Genomic DNA, 21351 nt, shown 5'->3' on the forward strand with positions numbered 1-21351 from the left:
TTCATTTACAAAAGCTAGTTCTAGAGTAGAGGCTCAGCTCATCTGCTTGTTTCATGCAAAATGAGTAGTTGCTTTAAACTCTGGGTAGTGTATGCACTCTTCTTTTTTGTAGCAACTGTTACGAGAGTTGTAACTGCATCTCTAACGCCACTATCTCAAAATTAAAGAACTGTTCAATCTTTACTGTCCCAGTTTTTTGAAGTGCTGCTCTAACAGTTTATTTCCAACCATGAACCGGCCAAACAGAGGGCAGGACATGGATGATGTGTTAGCTGTACAGACATACATCTCAGGGGCTCAGACAAGCTTGGTGCTTCTAGACCTTTGCCTCTCCCCTCACCTACAGCATTGCAGGCTGGTGTGAAACAGGCTGGCATCACACTACAATTTAGAGCAGGAGACAAAGCAACATAGGATGACATTTCCTCTGTACTTTCCACAGAAGAGTTACCTACAGCTACAATCTCACACCACTGGGTCAGCAGTGACAATGTGCATTGTCTGGTTTTGGCATCAGCTTGTATTACAGTCAGAGTAGGGTGTACCTGAAGTGGGTCCAGCCCCTAACAATCCCCCTTTTCAGCTTTGTTGATGCAGTTGTGCTTTTTTCCTGAAGTGAGGCATCCTGTCTTCTGACAAGTTCACAGACTTAGGAAAACTCCATTGCTAAATGAACAGGAAACCTGTAACAGTAAATGTTACACTTGTTTAGGTCAGGAATTTGCTCCTAGAACTCATCTTCCCAGATGCAGGAATGAAAGTGTCGTATTTAACATTTATACAGCACTCTATCTCTCCATCCCACCCCCCATTTCTATCAGGACATAACCCAAGTATGTTGTTGTACATAAAAGTGTTCTGCTGCTGGATGACATGCTTTTAAACTCAAGTCACCTCTTTGAAGCAGTGAAGCACTTGTTTCTGTAGAAGAGAGGTAATGAATATTCAGCTGATGCAGGATGACTGCAAATCCAGAAGAGAATACATCTTTGTCTAGATGGTTTGCTGAGAAAAGAAACACTTCATAGATCAAGGACTAAGTCCTACTGCCTTGACTGTGAGTAATCCTATTCCCTTTCATCATGAATAGTCTCAGTGAATTAAGCTCTAGCCAGAACTCACTGAACTATTTCACTGAAGTACTTTTTCATTTTCAATAAGCTGCTTGAGCAGAGCCATTAGTTTTGAATTCTTTCTCATCTTACACTGCTTTCTATCAGATCCTTGATGTTCAAACCGTTTTTGTGCACTTTTTCCTCCCTGCAAGAAGGAACAACAAACCTCATGGGTGTTTTACTGTTGGAGGACACTTTTTGATGTGCTTTAACTGCTCTTTTCCCCACAGCCACAGGTCAGAGCCAGTTGTGCATAAGGACATGAGGGTGGGTTCAGCTGCTTGGCAGCGCTGCAGCAGCCTGCTGGGAGCCGTCCATCAGAAGAAGCCGCACAAGCATGTTCTAGACAAGCCATTTATTTGAAATGCCAACTATACGTGGGATAAAGTCAGTGTTACATGCTTCTCAGCAACAGTAGAAAAATAGAACCAGTGAAAACCTTTTTACAACTGTAATGGTACTCAAAAGAGAAATGTATTGTTTTACAATGCATCACACAAGACTAGAATTCAAGTCTGGAGGTACCTAAATAAAAATACTATTTTTTTTAAAAAACACTATGTACAATTGAAGCGTAAACAAGTTTTACAAAGTACTGGTTATGCAGGTTGTAGAAAAAACACTTGCATAGGACATGAAGTCAGTTTAAGAAAGTTTTCTGAGCCTTTAGCATTGAAGGCACTTGACTTTATACCAGTAACAACACAAGGACAGGAAACAAAACCATAATGTTGCTGAAGGCAGGGATACCTTCTGGTGGTACAGATAATTACAGAAACCCCAAACACTGTTGTACAATTTTCTCTCAGCTGTTCCCTGTGTTTGGCAGAGCTCAACACCACCTTTACCACAGAAACACTGAATTATTAGAACAGTGCCTCAAACAGCATGTGAGTATTCTTACAAAAAAAGAACAAACAAAATCAAACCAAAATCCAAACACAACCCCACCCCCAAACCCAAACCAAAGAAACCCATAAGACAAAGAGGGCATTCCAGGACCAAAACCCAAGGCTTACAAGTACAGGTGGCCACAGCCTTAACTATCAGAAATGAACCCCCTGTAGAACAGGAAAGATACACAGAACTGCCAATCAACACAGCAGTTATTAATACACAACAACAGTAACTCTGGAACAACAAAACATTTCAAAGAAAGAACATCTTTCAGGAATTAAGTTATTAATCCATAGATTAAGGAAAAAAGGATGGGGTCAGGGAAAGGGGATTAAGAAGTTTTTGCATGTTGCTCACTAAATGAAAATCTGAGCTCTCTTTTAATAGAACAAGGAGCACAAGTCTTCCTCATTCAAGAAAATGTTCATACCTCTGTCCTCAAGCAAAACACAGTCATCTGTTATCTCCATCAAATTTACAGGAGGAAAACATGTTTATTTCCAGCCTAATCAGAAAGTGCTTCATGTAAACAAGGAGCTTCTGCACCAAAGTTTAGTAGATAGAGAACAAGAAGTAGCAGGTAGCACAGGTAATGTGTGCTGTGTGAGTGAGATGATGTATGATGAACACTAGTTTCTCAATAAAGCTTCCATGAAGAATAAACATGGTCTCTTTCCCCTTCCCCTGCAAGTCCAACAAAACAGGAAATCCTGCACTGGAGTATGAAAATACAGTTCCAGTAATTTAACAAATCCTTCTTTTCCACTTCTAATCAGCCATTAGCAGCTGCCATTAACTACTATCTTCTTCCCAACTCAAAATACACAAGCGAAAACGCAGATTGTCTACGTGGCCTGATTGTCTCTGTGGCCTCAGAAGGAGTTGCCTTTATTTTGCACCTATTTTAAACACTTCAGTCTTGTTTTAATACTGCTTCATTTCTGAGACTTCAGAAGCAATTTTTGTATTCTAAAATGCAGGCATGTCCCCCCTAGAGGCACTTCTTGCCAGCTTATTACAAAGCTAAAGCATTTAATGATTTTCCTCAAGCCATAACCTCAAAACCTCTCAGTCTTCCTCAGCCACATCCGCACAAATTTCAAGACAACAATTTACATCTGTAGATTTCTGCCTCATCTCTATTCAGGCACACAGTGCCACATCCAGCTATAGTAACCAAAACACTTTTCTCAAAGTACATTTATCAACTTTAGGTAAAACTAAATTATTCAGAATAGTAAATCTTCTGAAGACAGCTCTGACTTTAGTAATTGAACCACTAACATACATATGATGTAAGTGTGTGTGTAACGAAAGTTAATGCTTCTAGTGCTGGCGAGCTACACAGTTGGACAGCACTGTGCTGAAACCTTCAGAAGAAACCTAATGAACATCAGTCCCATCACTGACACCTTCTTACATTTAACAATATTCTACACTACAGCCCCATGGAAATACTACACATTGGAGATGAGGTCAGGACTGCCAAGTGACTTAACTGTGGGGAAAAAAAAAAAAACAACAAACCAAAAAAACACCCAAACAAAAAAGACAACAAAAACCCCCAAACAAATTAAAAAGGTGGACAGAGGAGAAAAAAACCAACCAACCAACAAGACATCTTGCATTACCCACAAGACATCGCCTGTGCAGTTTAGACAAGTTTCTCCTTCAATCCTACACCATACATTCCATGGCTGCATCTCAAAAGGAGTGTCTGCAGGTCACTCACAGGAGGAGGCCTATAGATGCATATGCAGGAGACAGTAGGTTTTATCAGTTCAAACACCCACATCTTCATGTATCTAGAAGCTACTCGGTAGATTGGAAATGCAGTATTCAATAGATTTCTATTACATTGTGGTGTTACCAGGCCTTTTTAATGAAATAAGAATCTGCCATCAACTAGAAGTGGCAGAAAGATTTCTGTTTAAATAGCATTAAGCATCTTGAACTGCAGGAAACAACACAACCTAATCTTAAAGTAGTCCTCAAGGGAAATTCTTCCTCATAGAAATTGCAGTTAAAAAAAACCCAAATAGGCCTTTACCAGGAATCACTACACTGCAGTGGCAACAGATCCCTATCCTAAATGCAAGGAATCCATGGTAAAAACTCCATGTAAGTATTAAGGATGCATTTGATTTTAATAACAGTTACGCACGCTGCACTGCTTCACCCCAACCCAGTGGCAGGGAGCCAGCCCAGATCACTGTCATTCCCTTTTCATACTGTAAGAGATTAATCTCATTTCTGTGCTTTAAAAAAGCAAAGTCAGGAAATGGAGGTGTAATTTAAGAGTGCTAAAGCTTTGCACATTTCATGATGCTAGAGCAGTTACTCTTCGACTTTGTTCACAGAACAGCTGCAATTATGAAGTCAGCAACACTTCAGATCAGGTAAGGAACACTGAGCGACATCACTAAGAGAGAAGCCCTTTTTTAATCGTAGGCAGGAGAAAGCAAGGCAAGGAGCAAGTCACCTCAGCACCTCTGTTGGAGAGGGAACCCTCTCAAATGTAGGGTTACCATTCAGGCAACAGCGAAGACACCATGCCTTACCTTCCTGACACGCCAGGATTTAGCATGAATCCTTAACTCTGGCCTTCACTTACCCTCACATATGGGTATCTGGAAGAACAAGTTATTACTATAATTTTTACAGTATTTCTACATTTATTTCTGCATGGGCAAACACAATTTTGATCTAATAAGGGTTTCTGGGTGATCATGGAGTTCTCCATGGTCACAGCTGAATCAAGAAAGCAAACAGAATCAGACTGCCAGATCCCAGTGAATTTCACTGAAATTTGGACTTTTAAATATCCCCCTGGAATCTTAAAAACCCAAATATAATTCTTGAAGTGGGCTTGCTATGTAAGGGTAAGACCAGCTGCCAGAACTTTTCAAACAAAACATTGGACTAGATTCTTGCCACAGTCATAAAAATCAGGAAGATTGCAGATCTAAACAAACAAAACTGTAACTAAAAATGTAGTATTTTTGATGTGCTGTTCTTTGGAATTCCTATAATTAAAAAATAAATGCATTGTTGCTATCCTGTAAGAAAATACATTTCATAATGTGCAACTCAATGCACACAGGGAATTGGCAGGTGAAAGGGAAAATGCAAAAGTATGAAAATACAGTCCTTTAAATGTGACAATAAAGCTTAACATATTAGTACAAAACTAATACACTAAAATAGATGTACAGGTGCAAAAGGCTACCAGGTTGTAGAAAAAAGGTACCAGCGTTTGTTTTTCTTTTTTTTTTTTCCTCAAAAGGCTTAATCAAATGTGCTCCAAAAACAATTTCCCACAAAATAAAACCAGAAGCAGCATTAAAAAGAAATTGATAACATGCTGTCTCTAATAAAGCAATGTACAAAAGAAGTGAAAGAAGCTGAATTTATCTGCTGGCATGAATGAATTTGTCTGACAGAAGTCAGGCCAAACGTTGCAAAGAATGGGATGTTTACGACTCTTAGGCACAGTGAAATAGTGAAGGTTGCTTTCATAGGGCAGATTTTTTATACAGAAAATCTGGTTTGTTTGGAGACCTCCTTCCTCTGCTCACTGCATCCTCCCTTTCCAACTCTGCATTTCTCTGTGCTCCATGTTCCAATGGTTCATCATCTGCCAGTCTCCTACTGGGTCTCTCTTCTTGCATTTCAGAGGGGTATGCAGAGAGTGAAGGTCTGTTGGAGGTTAGCCCATAGGTTAGATCTGTTTCCATTTTTGTTCTTCCCCTGATGTGAACCGGGCCATTACCAGTATTTTCCTGGGTAGCCAACGCCAAGTCCAGCCGCTGGGGAGGTTGTTCTAAGACATCAAGGTGTATTGGTTCATTCTTTTGTCTGTGTTGATGCCCATCTTGGGAGAGCAGGTATTCCCTCCTAGAATCCTCTGGCTTTTTAGGAGATATCTGGGAAGGTAGATAGGCTGACTTTAAGCCACTTGGTGATGCCTTATTGTGGCTATACAAATCTGGGCCAAAATATATGCCTTGTGAAGGCAAAGGGCTGTGCCTGTTGGGTGCTGGAGTAGAGGGTCTGCATGCAGCATTAGAGAAGTCATAGAAGTCAGGATATTCCTGCTGATTTTCTCGAGCATCTATTTTTTGCTCTATTGCATGTTTCTTTCGAGAAGTGGGCATGTGTCTGTTCTGAATACAGGAAATGTGCTGGGGTGGACCAGGCCCTACCTCTGTAACCGTCTGGCTTAGTTCGGTGTCGACCGTCAGCTCTGGTAATCTTCTGTCTTTTAAAGACATTGCTGACACACCCATTGCAATATCTGGCATCAGTTCATTTAGCAAGGGCTGAGTACACTGGAAAAGAAACAAAAAATGGTCCATGCAAACAAAGCAAAAGCTAAAGACAAACCATATTTAGGACAGTTTCTGCAATACAAACAGTATTCTCCTGATGTACCTTTGCCTAGCTCAGCTTCAGCCTGCAAGTTTCCTACACTGTTTAAAGAACATGTGGATCCTCCAGCCTTCACCTTCCTACTAACTTAAAACAACTTCTTTACTTCATGAAGCTGCTGTGCCACAATAACAGCTTCTTAATAGCTTGTTGTCTTGTGTATACAGTAAATACCTACACACTGTCAAACTCTCAAAGGTGAGCCTCTATTAAGGCACTTGCAATTATCAAATTGAACAATGTACTCAGTGCAGAACTCAGAGACAAGTATTCCTGACAGAAAAGTTAAAATTTCTACTTGTAATTATAGTTTCTGATGAAAACAAATATAGCAATCACTGATTCTAGTAACTTACAAATTGCAAACAAAAATACAGAAGATATTGCCCATACTATGTTTCTCCCTGCATTTTTTAATAGAAACATTCCAGCAGAAATATTTGTAATGTGAGAATAAGCACTAGATAATTTCCTTAGTGACGTCAGTATTGATCACATGCTGCAAAACTCACCCTTGAACAAACATTAATTTGAAGTGAAATATTTAACCTAAAATATAAAAAAGGAGTGTAATATATATAGGGGAAAAAAATTTAAAATCCATGATTCCATTTAGAACTCTCAATCAAATCTGCATATAAAGAGCAGGATCTTAGTATGACATAACCGTTCACTGAAAGGTTTTCCACTGCAGAAAAAAAATTACCAGATTTTTTATTTACCACTTAATGTACTTCACAAAGCTATCTTTGTCCAATATATTCTAATGCATTGTTTTCATTGCCTCATATTGTAGTTCAGCAGCTATGATTGTCTTTAAATGCTGTTATGAACCCCTTTGTATTTGAAATTAACACTTTCTGCATGTCTACTCATTTTTGTATCTTTTGCACATTCTCCATAGCTTCCCTTCATACACATCTCTTTTCTTCAGGACTACTTACCTGTGAATTGCCAAAACAACTCATGATTTATAGCATCAGTCTGCTACTGAAACTGCTGGTACTCTGTTTCAATGTAGGGTAACCTATTTTTCAGAAGACTTGCAAGTCCCACTTATGTCTCCAAAATGCTCCTGCCCCTGGAGCATTCTTTCTCCCAGGCATCAGTGTACACCTTTGGAATGCAGAATGCTGAGAGCCCATTCTGTAGAAAACTCTCCTCGTAACTAATAAAGATGCTCTTTTATTTAACAAAGCCAAGTTACTTCATCATAAAAACTCTCTCCAGTTCCTCTCTATAGGATACTTTAAGTGGCCAGAAACAGGCAGGAGAAATCATAATACTTACTCCTTGCTTCTCAGCTGCCATCACTGCTGCTGCTGCAGCCACTGTTTGTCTCCCCAGACCTGTAGTGTTAGTGCAATCAGGAGGTGCTGCTTTAACACTGGGCAAGTAGACAGGCGGTGCAGCTTTGGGAGCAGTTCGGGAGTGGAATAGTGAGTGATTACATGGGTAAGAAAAAGAACGGGAGGGATGTTGACTTGGCACCCTTTGTTTCCAGCCCACTTTGAACTGGTTGTGAATAGGAGTTGCTGGTGGATGGTATGGAGGTGGAGGCGGGGGCAATGGAGGATGGAAGGCCACAAGAGAGTCCAGTTCTGTAAACATGGTTTCTGCAGTGGGAGTGCTGTTAACACGACATCGTCCAGACTGTCTCATGGTCAGGAGTGGACTTTCATCTCCAAATCGCTCATCAGGAAAGAACTTGTGAGGATTCTGCAAAGGACAAAACCCAGGTGTAACAAAGCAAAGCAGGAAATTGTCTATAAAAAAAAAAAAAAAAAATCTCCTAAACTAGCACACGCTGGAACTAGAAATCAGGTAGCACTGTAACAGACTGGTTGAGCCACTGTATTGGGTTCAGCAACAGCCACCTAAAACAGCTGTCTGTGCTCAAAACCACAACAGCCACCTAAAAGTTCAACACTTGAGCTGATCGCAGCTACGGTGGAATTTTTTTGTTGTTGTTCTTTTTTAAAGGAACATAACGAGCATCAGAGTCACTGTGTAAGTTAACTAGAAATACGTTTGCTTCAATGGCAGCATACAAACGGAAGTGGTATTTTCAATTTCCCAGTCGTGCTATGTACTATGCCAACCTACCCTACTAGTTACTTTTTCTCCTCTCCCATTCAAGAACAAATCATAACCCAGGTGTCTAGTTATGATTTGACTAATTCTCATCAGCTACCTCTGAGTAAATTTTTTTAGTCCACAAAATCTGTGTCAGTAAGAGAACCCTGAACAGTAACAATCCTGAGAAAAACGTTTATGCATTGCACTTGCACATTTACAAAAATCACACACATCAAATCCACAACAGTCTCACCCTGATTTGCACTTGAACAGTTCTAAAGCTGCACAGATATTTCAAATCGTTTTTGCATCTGCACATGCAAAGTAGTTCTCTTACTGCAGATCACAGAGTCACGTCAGTTCATAAGCACAACAGAATCAAAGCATTTGTGGTCTTAAATAATAATTTCTCATACCTGCAGAAGTTCAGCAGCAGCATCAGAAAGTCCAAACTCTCGCAGCACACGAATCTGAATCTCGTAACTGACTGTGGCACCTTCTCCACAATTAAGAGCGTAGGCTCTTTGCACCTGCTCAGTGTGACGCAGCTCCTGCAGGCGTCTGATCATCTCTTTTACAATGAGGAGATTGGGGACTGCAGCAAAATAGAGAATGAAATGGGGGGAGAAGTGAGATTGCTTTCTGAACTGAGAGAATTAAGTTTGATTGCAATGGTAAGATTTAAATCTGCACGAAAAAGGTTCTAACACCAAGCTGGCTTGGCTTCATTTTATTTCAAGAAGCATTCTGACAAAAACAATTCAAGTTACACATGTTCCTTGAAGCATTATCAAGCCACACATAACACACATGACACAGATGAAGCTATATACACCACTTGTCCAGCTTCTGCTAGAATGAGCCACAAATACAGCCTTCTTTGTAAACCCTTTATGATGCAGGAATTTCACTATTTGGGAAGGGGGCAGGATATCTTAAATAGTAACTGAATGTTCCTTCACGAGTTCTACAGGCCAAGAATTCATACATTTTTTTGTTGTTGTTAGCATACGCTTCACACTTTCAGTGCAATTCTATAAGCACAAGACCATAATACCAGGATGTAACTGCAGAAAGAATGTTCTAGAAAAATGACACAAACTGTAAGCCAACACAAACCTGTTAAAATTACATTGGTTTATTACTTCCAAAAAGGAAATAAACGTATAATTTGGGAGTATTTATCCTGTTGAAAAACTTTTCCATGCCACTTCTTGCTGTTGGTTGGCCATGAATTACATTTCTTGGTGGTCTTTTTGTCCTCACGAAAGCACGTATATTGTAAGAGAAGACAAATCCAGATCTCTGATTACGTCAGTCCTAGCATATGACCCTTCACCAGCTTTACAACCATTATGTGTTACCATGACCAGATGTCCACAATGAAAGCTTACAAAAAGTAAGTGGACCAGATAGCAAGAACAGTGTGAGAGGACACTTGCATTACAGAGAAGAAAAACCCATCAACTGGTCCCAGATTCAAAGTTTACATTGGTACATGAAGGATAAGTGTAGGCAGTGAAAAATATCCCCTCTCCTAACTGAATTCCTGTACTAGCATGGAAAAAAAAAATAAATCTCCCTAAAAATATTATATTTAGTCTACAAGGCTTGTAAATATGTCCTCCACACACTTCAACCGTTCTTAAAAATTCAGGTTTAGCAGCCAGATGTTTAGCAACTAGCATCTTGCTTCACTGAAGAGCAGTTTTCCAAAATGGTAGGCATAAAAATCATTTAAGTTTTTAATCTTTTTCTTAAGATTTTCTTCTCAAACCCAGGTTGCTTCTCTTCTCTTATTATTCAGAACATTGTCTCAAAGGAGAACAATTTCAGCAGAGACTGAGCTCATGGTTTTACAGTAGTGTTGCAAGAGCAGCACTAAGACATGCTGCCAATTGCATTTATGCAAGTGCAATCCATAGACAGCGGATACAAAAAAGATGCAAGCAAGAGATGGAGAATACCTAAGCTGTAAATAACTCCTTGTTCTAACAGTCTAGCCAAAGGCACACAGAGGTGATGTTGCCTGCCTCTGCCTCTCAGTTTCTGTGCTCTATGCTCTGGGATGGATTCCTGTAGAAGTTAGTTTTGATATTGCCTGGATCTCCTCAAATTAATTGGACTCCATTCACCCTTCCTAGCATAAGGCACTGGCAAAAACCAATCTCTTCTTTGGTTTAATTACAGAACTATGTAAAGCAGGCAGTTACCAGGACACAGTACCTGCGCTCCAACTACTGGCCATGTTCAAATCAAAGGGCTGCCAGTAATTCCTATACACTAAATTGTACAGAATCGAGCTGTAGTGATGTTTCAGTTTGGTCAAGATGTCTCACCCTTGCCAACAGCTGGTTTGACTTCAAAGCTAAAGTGGATTCAGTAAACTGAAGTGTGTTTTGAGTACCTAATTCCAACATTTTTCTGGCAAACTGAGTTAAACTGACTGCCCCAGTAGTCATTATTCCCGGCTCTTGGGTTTTTAAAAGAAATCACTATTTTGCTATTTTCCAGCCTTATGGATCTTACTTATCTTGGACAACTGGTTGTAGAAAACTTGAGAGCCACCCATAACAGACAGCCAAATTTAGGAAGTGTTCTTCAACAACCAGTCCAAGGTTTTTCAAAATGCTCAGCTGAAACTGGTTAAAATATTATCCCTCCAGTAGCTTATTTTCTAGCTACCTACTACACCATGAGAGCTATCAGCATTTCAAAGTGATCTAGCAGCCTTACCTGGGATCTCATTTGCTATAACTGAAGGAGGACTGGACTGGTTAGTGCTAAGTTGCTGGTGGGTGATCATATGACAGCACTGCGGCACGGCGTTGTTTACCATGTAAAGGGTGTCGGGCACATTGGACATTCGGACCATCCGCAAACGAACAAGATCGGTTTGTTCCACCATCATCTCATCCAGCACTGACTGCAACGACAGCCACGAGAGAGCCCTCATGAAGGCACTGCACACACATACCCAGGAAGACCTGCTGCAAACACTGTCCCAAGGGCACAAGTCTAGCAATGTCTAAATTGTAACTTTTCCAGGTCCCAAACAGTCTCTGTCTTTTTCACAGCGTTTTTCTGCTCCATTTTCCAGTCATGATCAGAGTTGAGTTTCAGAGCTAAGAGCAAGCAGGTGAATAAAGTTGGGGAAAGCTGCTTTGTTTATTTTGTAATTGTCAGAGAAGTAACCTTCTTGGGCCCAGATCCTCTGAACTTTGTCTCAGACAATTACTGCCTGTAAGTCTTAACTCTATGCCACTGAGTAGAAGGCATTTGTCTGAAAATGAATCGCATTTCCCTCAGATGTCTTTTAGAATAGAAAGGGATTTACATAGACCCTTTTAAGATTCTCATTGAATGTTAAATGCATTTAAAAAAAATAGGATGCTAACAGAGAAGTAAAAAAAATCCTCAAATGAAAAATTACTCATCTGCAACTTTTGCATTTCACAGCAATTAAACTATGAATAGGAGGCATATAATTACCAGGTAATGAGAGCCCACCCTCTAAGGTTAAACAGCTAATAATGCTTTTAAAAGTATTAAAAGCATAATGAGAAGCTAATAGAAACAAGAGGGATTCCTGATGGGGGTGGAGAGGAGTAAAAAGTGCATTCTATATTTATGATTACTACTAAAGCACTCCCATGCCATATACCTAAAACTAAAAGAGTCAAAGCTTTTATCATGTGATCTTTAACACATTTGTTAGTTTTAACAATCCAGGATACAAAGACGAAAGTTTAACTGGCTAGTCTTCCTTTGCTGCTTTAGTGCCACCTCTCCAAATCTGTGCCCAAAATGCAAAGTAGTTTCATTTCTCCTCTCCCCTCAAAAAGGAGGTCAACAACTCATACACACAAAAAAATATTTTCTCTTGGGCACAAGACAACAGACCTGAATTCACCAGAGTTGTGTCATAGTTTGGAAGTGCTATGGATGAGCACAACTTCACCTAATCCTTTTCTGCTGCAGTCACCTGAAGTGCTGGGACTCATGAGCTCACAGCTGAAGTCAGAGCTGTTTTAAGCAGTGGCATCAGTTAGCGATCTACAAGGCTCCCATTCTATCAAGCAGAATATGGCATATTTCTGCCCCAGACAGAGCCACCTCTATCCTATCACCAAATGTCACCATCAAACATGCTACAAGTTCTTCAGTTTGACAGTCCTCATGCAAGATATTAAATAAAGAAGCTATTGCCTGAGTAGGTCATAAAGGACTTCAGTCAAATTGGACAAAAGTTATTTATTCCATTTTGTGGAGGATCAAATGAATTTTGGATATGTCCTGATTGAAACAAGGAGACGAAGTACCAGAGTCCTCTGTGGAGTGGAATAGTTCTCTACACAGCTCTGGTGGGAGCTGAGGAGCCTGAAAGACCTGGCACCTAAGTTGCTGACTAGCTGCAAACTGGGACTCTCAGGCTCTCACCTTGCCATCCGCCTGCCAGGAGGACTGCCGAGGAGCTGGGCCGGCAAACTGGCTGGAAACCAGGGAGGTTTCCCTCAGAACGCTGCTTTGTTTCCGGTGGAATTTCATCAAGATCTGTCTCGCAAACATTTCAATTTTGACAAAAAAAAGTTTTGTTGAAATTTTTCTGACCAGTACTAGATACTTGAGCCTGATGATGAATCTTGTAAGTCTTGTTAAATTGAAAATGTTAGTATTTTAGGTCAGTACATGCAAAGAGAGACAAAAGATACCAAAACCTTTCCTTTTTTACAGAACCCCCTGATAATTCCAATTTAATGATAGTTATGTTGTTAATGATTATTACCTTGGCCTCCTCCACATATGGTGAGAACAGTCTTGGCCGCACATATATTCCAGCATTTTTTTGCCTCAGCCAGGCATTTGACTTTCCACCTTCTGATGTTGGTAGCATGTCTGAAGGAGGAGTACTTATCAGGCCTCTCTTCATCTTTAAGAATCAAGAAAGAGTTTTATGGGGTTTTAAAAAACATAAATATCAGGAAAACTTGCAAGAAATGCACAGAATCCTTATACTACTGATTTTTCTTTAGCCTTCTGATAGATTAACTAAGAACAGAAAATTTACCCAGAAAACTAGAGTTACACATGTATTACTCTGAGCAGTAACATTTTCAGAGCTAATCCTTTTAAAAAAAGTATTAAAACGTAAGACCTGAATATATTGTAGAATCTGAAGTAGAAAGAACCCAGAGACAGTGTTTATATAGGACTAACAACTTACTGCATCACTCAGAACTTCACTATTCATGGGTAAGATGTGCTCAATGCGGACAAAAGGTAAAAGGGGAGACAGGATCTCTCTCAGCTCTTCAATGTCAAGATCTCTCCTCTTCACACCTCTTTTGTTCACACTGTGAGCAGTACCACTAAGTAAATTGGGCTCTGAAGGAAGCAACAAGAAATACTGAGTTTACATCAGAAAGTTTAACAAGGAAAGTGAGAATTATAGGACTTACAGGAAGTTATAGAAAAGGAAAGAAAAATCTAATTTTAAATCAACAGTGCTTAGGTGTTGTTCCACAAAACTATGTCAGGCCTTAAAATCTGGTATGAAGCATCTACAGAGACAGGCTCAGCTTATACAAGGCATTGAGAGCTGTAGAAATGACCTGTTTCAAAGTGCCAGGGAGAAAATATGAAAATAGTGTTTGGGGTAAATGCTTAGAAAGCTCTACCAAGAACCACTACGAAAACGTTTGTACCTCCCAGCTACAGGTCTCCCACAGAGTCTCTCCTGCAACTCTTCTACCTTTCCCCAGTAGTTTTCAGAGACTTACTTTCGTACAAATTAAGGCCTGAAGAATCCACTGGGATGCATTATTCTAGCCTCCATGTGTAACCCACCTTAGTAAATACTGTCACAGAATCACAGAATGGGGGGATTGGAAGGGACCTCTGGCGAGCATCTTGTCCAACCCCCCTGCTAACACAGATATGTCTAGATCAGGTTGCACAGGAACCTGGAACTCCAGGCAGGTTTTGAAAGTCTCCAGAAAAGGAGACTCCACAACCTCTCTGGGCAGACTGTTGCAGTGTTTCACCACCCTCAGAAGCAAAGAAGTTTTTCCTTAAGTTCAGACTCCTTCAGTTGAAACCAGGACAATGACAAAGCAGTTGTATCGCAAGCAGTAATTGTGGATTTCAAAAACCTGGCCAGCCCTCCAAAGACAGCAGCTACATCAGCATTGCTGATTTCACACAGGCAAGTTTCTCCTTTCTGTTCCTCTCATTGTATTATCTGATTAACACTACTTGGTAGGGATGACCTACCACTTACTTGCATTTGATATTTGGCAAATATATATTTAACCTATTTCCAACATACCACGTGTGAGATTGCTCTTGAAGTTACCACTAGTGTGATAATATGCACCTGAGCTAATAAAAATACATTTACATCTACTTTAGGAAAAACACTGATGCCACTTTGATGGCTTATTTTTCTCTACCACAGATTTCTGTACAAGAAATATACTCAAACTGAAGCAAAAAGTTGACATAGTAAATTAAGAATGAGATTACTCTAAAGCCTGAATAAGCACAGAAAAGTTAAAGATACCACAAGTGTTTTTCAATTGATGAATTAATTACGAGAAAAAAAGAATTACAAGACAACAGGAAATCAGCCAGACTTAAAATCAGACAGTTGTAGGAGCTGAAAAGACCTCTAGAAGTTTGGTATGGCCACCATTTTGCTCTCCCCACACCTCTGCAGGCTGGGTAAAGCAGGTTGCCCACAACTACATCCAATTGGGTTTTTAACACCTCCAAGGACAGAGATCCTATAACTGCTCTGGGCAACCTGTGCCACTGTATGATTGTCATCACAGTTTCTTGTGTTTAAACAGTATTTGCTGTATTTCAGTTAATGTCTCATCACCTCTCATCCTGTCCTGGGTGCCAAGAGAAGAATGTGGCTCTATTTTCTTTGCTTCCTGACATTAAATATTTATATATTTTGCTAAAATCTCCCCCAAGTCTTTTCTTCTTGAGGCTAAACAATTCCAGCTCCTTCAGAATGCCTGTATTCTCATTTTTTAGAGAACAAAAGCTTTAAGGGAAAAAAAAAAGTGCACTTGTTGACCACACTAGGAACAAATTAGGTTAGATTTCTTAAAGTTACATATTTTCCACAAAAAATAATTTCCACATGTTTTAGATTATTTGGCTTAGTACTGTGTGGTTTAAGCATCCTTACCTCGATCTGCTATTCTCTTCATCAACTGGTGTTCTCCCCATTTAATCAGGTATTTAAGAATATCTTGTTCACTTGCCTGGTAGAAAGACAAAGTCAGCAATCACTATATACTTAATGATTTCTAGATTCATGTCAATTAATGAATGCCTAGAAAGAAAAAAATAATTGTCTAGCATGGAAGACTTTACAGGGATTACATTTGAATGACTGAAGTTAATTACAAGGGACAGTTCTATTCCAACACTGGGTGTTTGGATCTCTTCTTTAACATTAAAAATTCTGCATTTGCACTGCCTGGAAAGCTATGAAAATAATGAAACCACCTAAATTCTAATCTGGGTGGAAAGAAAGATTTTCAGTAATATTAACCCCAAAACTTCGTTTTGTTCATACCTCTATACACACGTGCTAGCCACTCAACCTTTTTAGAGGAAAAAAGTTGTATACTGAAAAATTTATCTAGTTTCTTAAAAGCTAGGGTAGGAATTCTAGTCATAATACACACCATCATGCAAGATCAAGGACCATTTGTGTTCTGCATGCAGATTACCTGTAAATAGTCAGACTGAATAGCTGTGAGCAGGTGGTCCTTGTTGAGTTCATAGAAGACATCTGAAGTCATGACCTGGGTAAACTCCTCACAGAGGAAATGTAGTGCTTGACGATGTACCCACTTAGAACCATATGGCTGAGAGCTCCACTTCAGAATGGCAATTAAGGTGTCTAGTGAGATGCTCTCTGCAATAATATCTTCACAGCCTAGTAGGCAAAAGCAAAAATCAAAGATGCTGTTAGAGAGGTACTTTGATCCTGAAGGGATAACACATATAGCTAAATCTGGAATATAAAGAGTTATGACTCCCATCTTCCCACACAGAAGTGCCCTACAGACCAAAGTTGCAAACAGGGTTAAATTCTAAAAGTATAATTTTAGTGTGTTTTAGGATTCCAACTATGCAGTCATTTACTTTTTAAAGGGACATGAAACATGTAGGCTCAGATGCCTGGCTGAACAACTGGAAAACCTCCTTTGGTTGACTTCTCCACACATTTTAAAGTTGCAGATTTTAATGAGTCACTATTGTTTGCAGTTGACTAATAGAAACTGACAGAAGAGAAGCAGCTGTGACATATTGTCTGTATTCAGCCATTCAACACAGAATGAGGGCAGCAAAGCATCATTTTCTGATTCACAAAGAAGGCAACAAGCAATGATTGGTTGCTCTAGGCTGCCACCATACCACTCTAGTTCTCCTATCAAGCAAGGCACAGTATGTCAGGACAGGGAGCATTTTCTCTGATAGGAAAACAGAAAGCAAAACCTCCAAGAGACAGGTATTCTGACTCATGGTGAGTCTGCTGGAGTTTTTTCATACTCACTGCTGCATTAGGATTTACCCTTCCACAGTGTGTATCTCTTATGCAGAAGAGACATCTCCTGAAAGGAGATACAGCAAATTTGGAAGAAATTAAGGGAGAGGGATTGTGGGAGGGCTGAACACTTGAGTACTTGGGGTGACTAAGTTAAAACAAAAGGTAACACAACGTTGATCATCTGAAGTCTCCAGCAGCACTTTGCTGATTTCATTTCTACATGAGGTTTACATATAGACAGAATACTATTTCTATTTGTACTATGAAGATAGCAGTTTAAAGGGGGGGAGGGAAATCTTATTCCAGAATTATACATTCCACTCTTAACCCTCTACAGCCACAAAATTACAGCTCAGTTTATGTCTATGAGAGGTCCCTGGACAGCTCAGAGCAGCATGCTTACACTGCAATTATTTTACTTCTATATGTCATCATTTTCCTCTCAATTTAAAAGATACTTGAAAACTAATCTTTGACAGAACTGTCTCTTATCACTGAGCTCTTGGACTAAGCTGAGTAGGAAAGTGTTTGGTATGGTAATCTTAGCATTTGTTAAGACAATGTCTAATTGGATCTCTTGATGCTACATATTTTTGAACCAGATGCATACATGTAAGACACTAGCAGCAATTCATACAATTAGAAGAAAATCTTACTTTTCTACATTCGCCAGCATGCAGAGTATAAATGCTGCCTCTGTTTCTCTAGCAACTAATAATGTGAAGACTAAGTACTAAGTTAAGGAATAAGTAACAAGTGAACATTCTACTTCAAGTAGAAGGGTATCTGTCAAAGGAAGTACTAAATAGGAGCAAAGTCAACAAAAAGGGAAACTTAAACACTAAGGCAAAGATGAAGGTACTAGGAAGCAAGAGTTAAAACACAAGATTATAGATTTACTTGTTCTATTAAATATATGTATTTCAAGCTAATACTATAAAAAGCTAGCATGGTAATTATGAGAAAAATATTCCACTGTTACAATTTTCTAAACAAGCATACAAAAATAATACAGTGAATATAATATAAAGTGAATGCTCAGTGAGAACATCTGCAGTATATTTCAGGAATGTCTGAATTTATACACACTTTAGGAAACAATTTTGATTTATTTTCTGAAGGAACTTATGAAAATGCTGCCTGTGTGTTCCCTCCCAGTTCATATTTCAATTTTTCTCAGTAAGCACTTGGATGATTTTTTTTTTCCACATGCCCTATTCACCTGAGAAAAGGAAGACCACAGATCAATGCAGTCACTATCAAAGCAGTGTCTATCAAAAGCACACACATTTCTGAATGATGCTTTAAAGGCAGCATTACCCTAGCCATCCAAATCAGATTCTCCATTTGCTTTGGACAAAAGCTAAGTGTTGAGTCATGTTTCAACACAACTGCTTTGTCCTTGACCATTACTGAAGTAATTATGCACATCTCAGAGCTACCTATTACCAATAGGTAACATAGATGTCTTATTACAGATTTTAACCTCTAGTGTATGTTGTGGGGACCTGTCTGAAGTGCACAGTGAACATGCAGGAAAGATTGTTTGGTGGCACTTGGAAAAAATCAGCCTGATCATCACTCGTACAGATGAGAGCAGAGAGTAACTGTTCCTGAAATACACCCCTTAGATTTTGGTACAGGTTAGAGAAACTGCCTGCTCTAGATGTGGGAATTCCTCAGAATGATAAATTTTATTCCAAAGTCTTGAAAAATTCTAGTCAGGAATTTGGAAAACAGTGTTTAAAAAACAAACAAACAAATCTACCTTAAAAGGTGAAAATACTTCAGCATATGTCAGAAGCATGAGTAAATGAAGTATGAGGATTTCTACTTTAGGATCCATTTTTACTTACAATTTCTTTTAGATTTTTCCTTACATTGTTAACAGCTGCTATTGTATTTAACTTTGTCCTGTGAGTCCCTCTTCCCTTTTGCGGCTCAAAAAAAGAAAGATGTTAAGTCTGGCATACTGAAGGAAAGCCAAGAATGACTAGTTGCAGCACGCTTAAAATGAGTTTGCTTGCCTGAGTAAGAAACACATTGTTTGAAACAATTCTTTGGGGGCATCCGTTGTGTTGCACTAAGTCTTGTGCTGCTAAATCCTAATGCAACTTCATGCAATCACTCCATTCGTGTGCAAGCTGACAGCAGGTAATTAACATCCCCCCGAAGCCTAAAGATTACACCTAAGGACTGCTCCATTGCAACATCAGTGTGCAACCCCACTCACTGAAATCAGTCACCAGGAAACTCAAACTGTAAGAACAAAGAGGCATCTTAAAGTGGGTGCCATACACAGTATTTACTCTGACATTTATTTTGGAAACAGTAAGGATACCTGCCTCCAGCAAAGACAGAAAACTACAGTTCTGTGAGAAATGTAGTTCCAAAGATCTGAGCAACACTGACTCAGAGAAATGGGGCATCACTTCGTGACAATTCTTCTGTCAAGTCCAATTATTGCATAACTACCAATAATGTGATATTATCAGGTGAAAAGGTCATTCAGGATGCTTAGAAAATGAAAAAGTCCTTTTCCCAAGTAATTTCAGCAATGTGTCAGAACTATGAGATCATTAAAAGCATTTCTTCTGGAGTAAGCATGAGGTAATAATTGAAAGTGTTTTCTGAACATCTAAATACACTGGGGCAACCCAGTTCTAGCTATGGAAGGATTCCAATGTCTCTTCTTCCTTGGCAGAAGGTCTTTTGCTTTAACATTCACTTGGCAAAAAAACAAACCCCAAACCATTCCAGTCATCTAATAGTCACAACACTGTTCTTCAGAGTAGAATAAAGCATTTTTCTCCCAAAAGTACTAGTTTACAGTATTCAAGCAGTAACAGCCATTCCAAGATCTATTTGCAATCTCTCAAAGTGCTCTACCACAAGCTTCTGTGACTATTAGTATCTTTCAGAGATTCAGCTTGAAGTGTAAAGAAAGGAAAGATGGCTATCAAATTTTGAACAAATAAAGCTATTCCATGTACTCCTCTTGCTGGATACCAGTAAGTCCTGCCTACAAACAAGTCCTTTCTGCTTCCCCAGTTCTCTCTCAAATGCAGTTCCACAGTCCTTCCAAAAAGACATAGCTTGAGCTCATGCTTAGCATGCCAGCTAGTAGCTTTTGATCTTGTCAAGACATTTCACAGATCTACTGAAGACAAATTAAGTGCCTTCAGCAGTCAGCAAAAGTGGAATTATGCAAAGTTTTTACTACAAAATTGTTAGTTAGATTTAATTAATCTTGTTGGGGAGATCTTTCCCCTAAACTTATGCAAACCAGCAGTGCCAAGGGAAAAAAGCCCACAAAACTAGTAAGAATTCATCTTGACACTGAACTGGAGTCTTGAAGCTATTCAGTAGAGCCCATGCTGGCAATCAGGAACCGTATGTTTTGAATTTGCTGGCATGTAGAGAACAGTTAAGAGGCATGAGCTGTAGCTAGCCTGCACTGCAACATTTTTGGAAGTTCTAGAGACACTCATCTTGCTCTAACCAGGCTTCTGACAGGAAGAGAAAAAAGGAAGACATTTGTTCAGCCTACTTCTCACATCTTAGAAAAAAAGCTGCAAATGTTTCCTGTGCTTCCTAAGGATTCTTTAGAAGGCAGCCCACGCTCACAGACTGTGGGAGCCTCCATGGAAGCCAACTCCTTTGTATAGTGGTATTATACCAGATTGTCACCTTCTTACACTCCACACCTCTTGCTGCTCTGTCACACTGGTGCTTGGGTGGCGACTCAATGAAGTAGCCAACTAATTTTGGTCAGTCCTGCTTCCAGCAATATTAAAGATGTCCAACACCACAAACCCTAGTGCCAGCATCGGGAACAGAAAAACAGAGGCAGAGTAGCACTACCACTTTTGACCACTGAACAATCTGTGTCAGATTCAAGTGAACTCATACAACTTGAGAGACACGGCAATGGGGATTTAGGATCTCCTCAGCAATAAGCAAAACATCAATTACTAAAACAGCGAGAGCAAGTCAGAAGACTTACACAGTACAAACAGGAAACTACTTTTTTTTAACTGGTTATCACACAAGCAGTAACTGCACCGACCTCTACTTTCCTGGAACTGTACTGTGAACAAGTGATCTTGTTTACTATTCATCTTCTCAGTGCAGGCTGACTTTTCCAGTTTATTAACATTATGGCCTCATGGCAGCACCATATTCTCTGTCTTAAAGGAATGCTACAGATTCTTGCTTCTTGAAGTTTTTTCATCTCCTCCCAAAATTGTTCTG

General features: G+C 39.5%; 1 protein-coding gene across 2 annotated transcripts in view; it reads right to left on the reverse strand.

The window, feature by feature from the left end:
• Positions 1–5527: 5527 nt before the first annotated feature.
• BTBD7 (BTB domain containing 7) overlaps positions 5528–21351 on the reverse strand; it is a 28246-nt gene continuing 12422 nt past the window's right edge. The window contains exons 3-11 of one of the 2 annotated variants that reach the window (XM_054400565.1): positions 16274–16482; positions 15724–15799; positions 13747–13907; positions 13309–13452; positions 12963–13076; positions 11259–11448; positions 8939–9117; positions 7734–8162; positions 5528–6343 (exon numbers count right to left, since the gene is read on the reverse strand). In XM_054400565.1, the coding sequence (XP_054256540.1) occupies positions 5528–6343; positions 7734–8162; positions 8939–9117; positions 11259–11448; positions 12963–13076; positions 13309–13452; positions 13747–13907; positions 15724–15799; positions 16274–16482 (2318 nt within the window). The remainder of the gene's footprint in view (positions 6344–7733; positions 8163–8938; positions 9118–11258; positions 11449–12962; positions 13077–13308; positions 13453–13746; positions 13908–15723; positions 15800–16273; positions 16483–21351) is intronic. The other variant, XM_054400566.1, reaches the window with a different exon arrangement.

This window comes from Indicator indicator, chromosome 4, assembly GCF_027791375.1.
Source record: "Indicator indicator isolate 239-I01 chromosome 4, UM_Iind_1.1, whole genome shotgun sequence".
Classification (NCBI taxonomy): Eukaryota; Metazoa; Chordata; class Aves; order Piciformes; family Indicatoridae; genus Indicator; species Indicator indicator.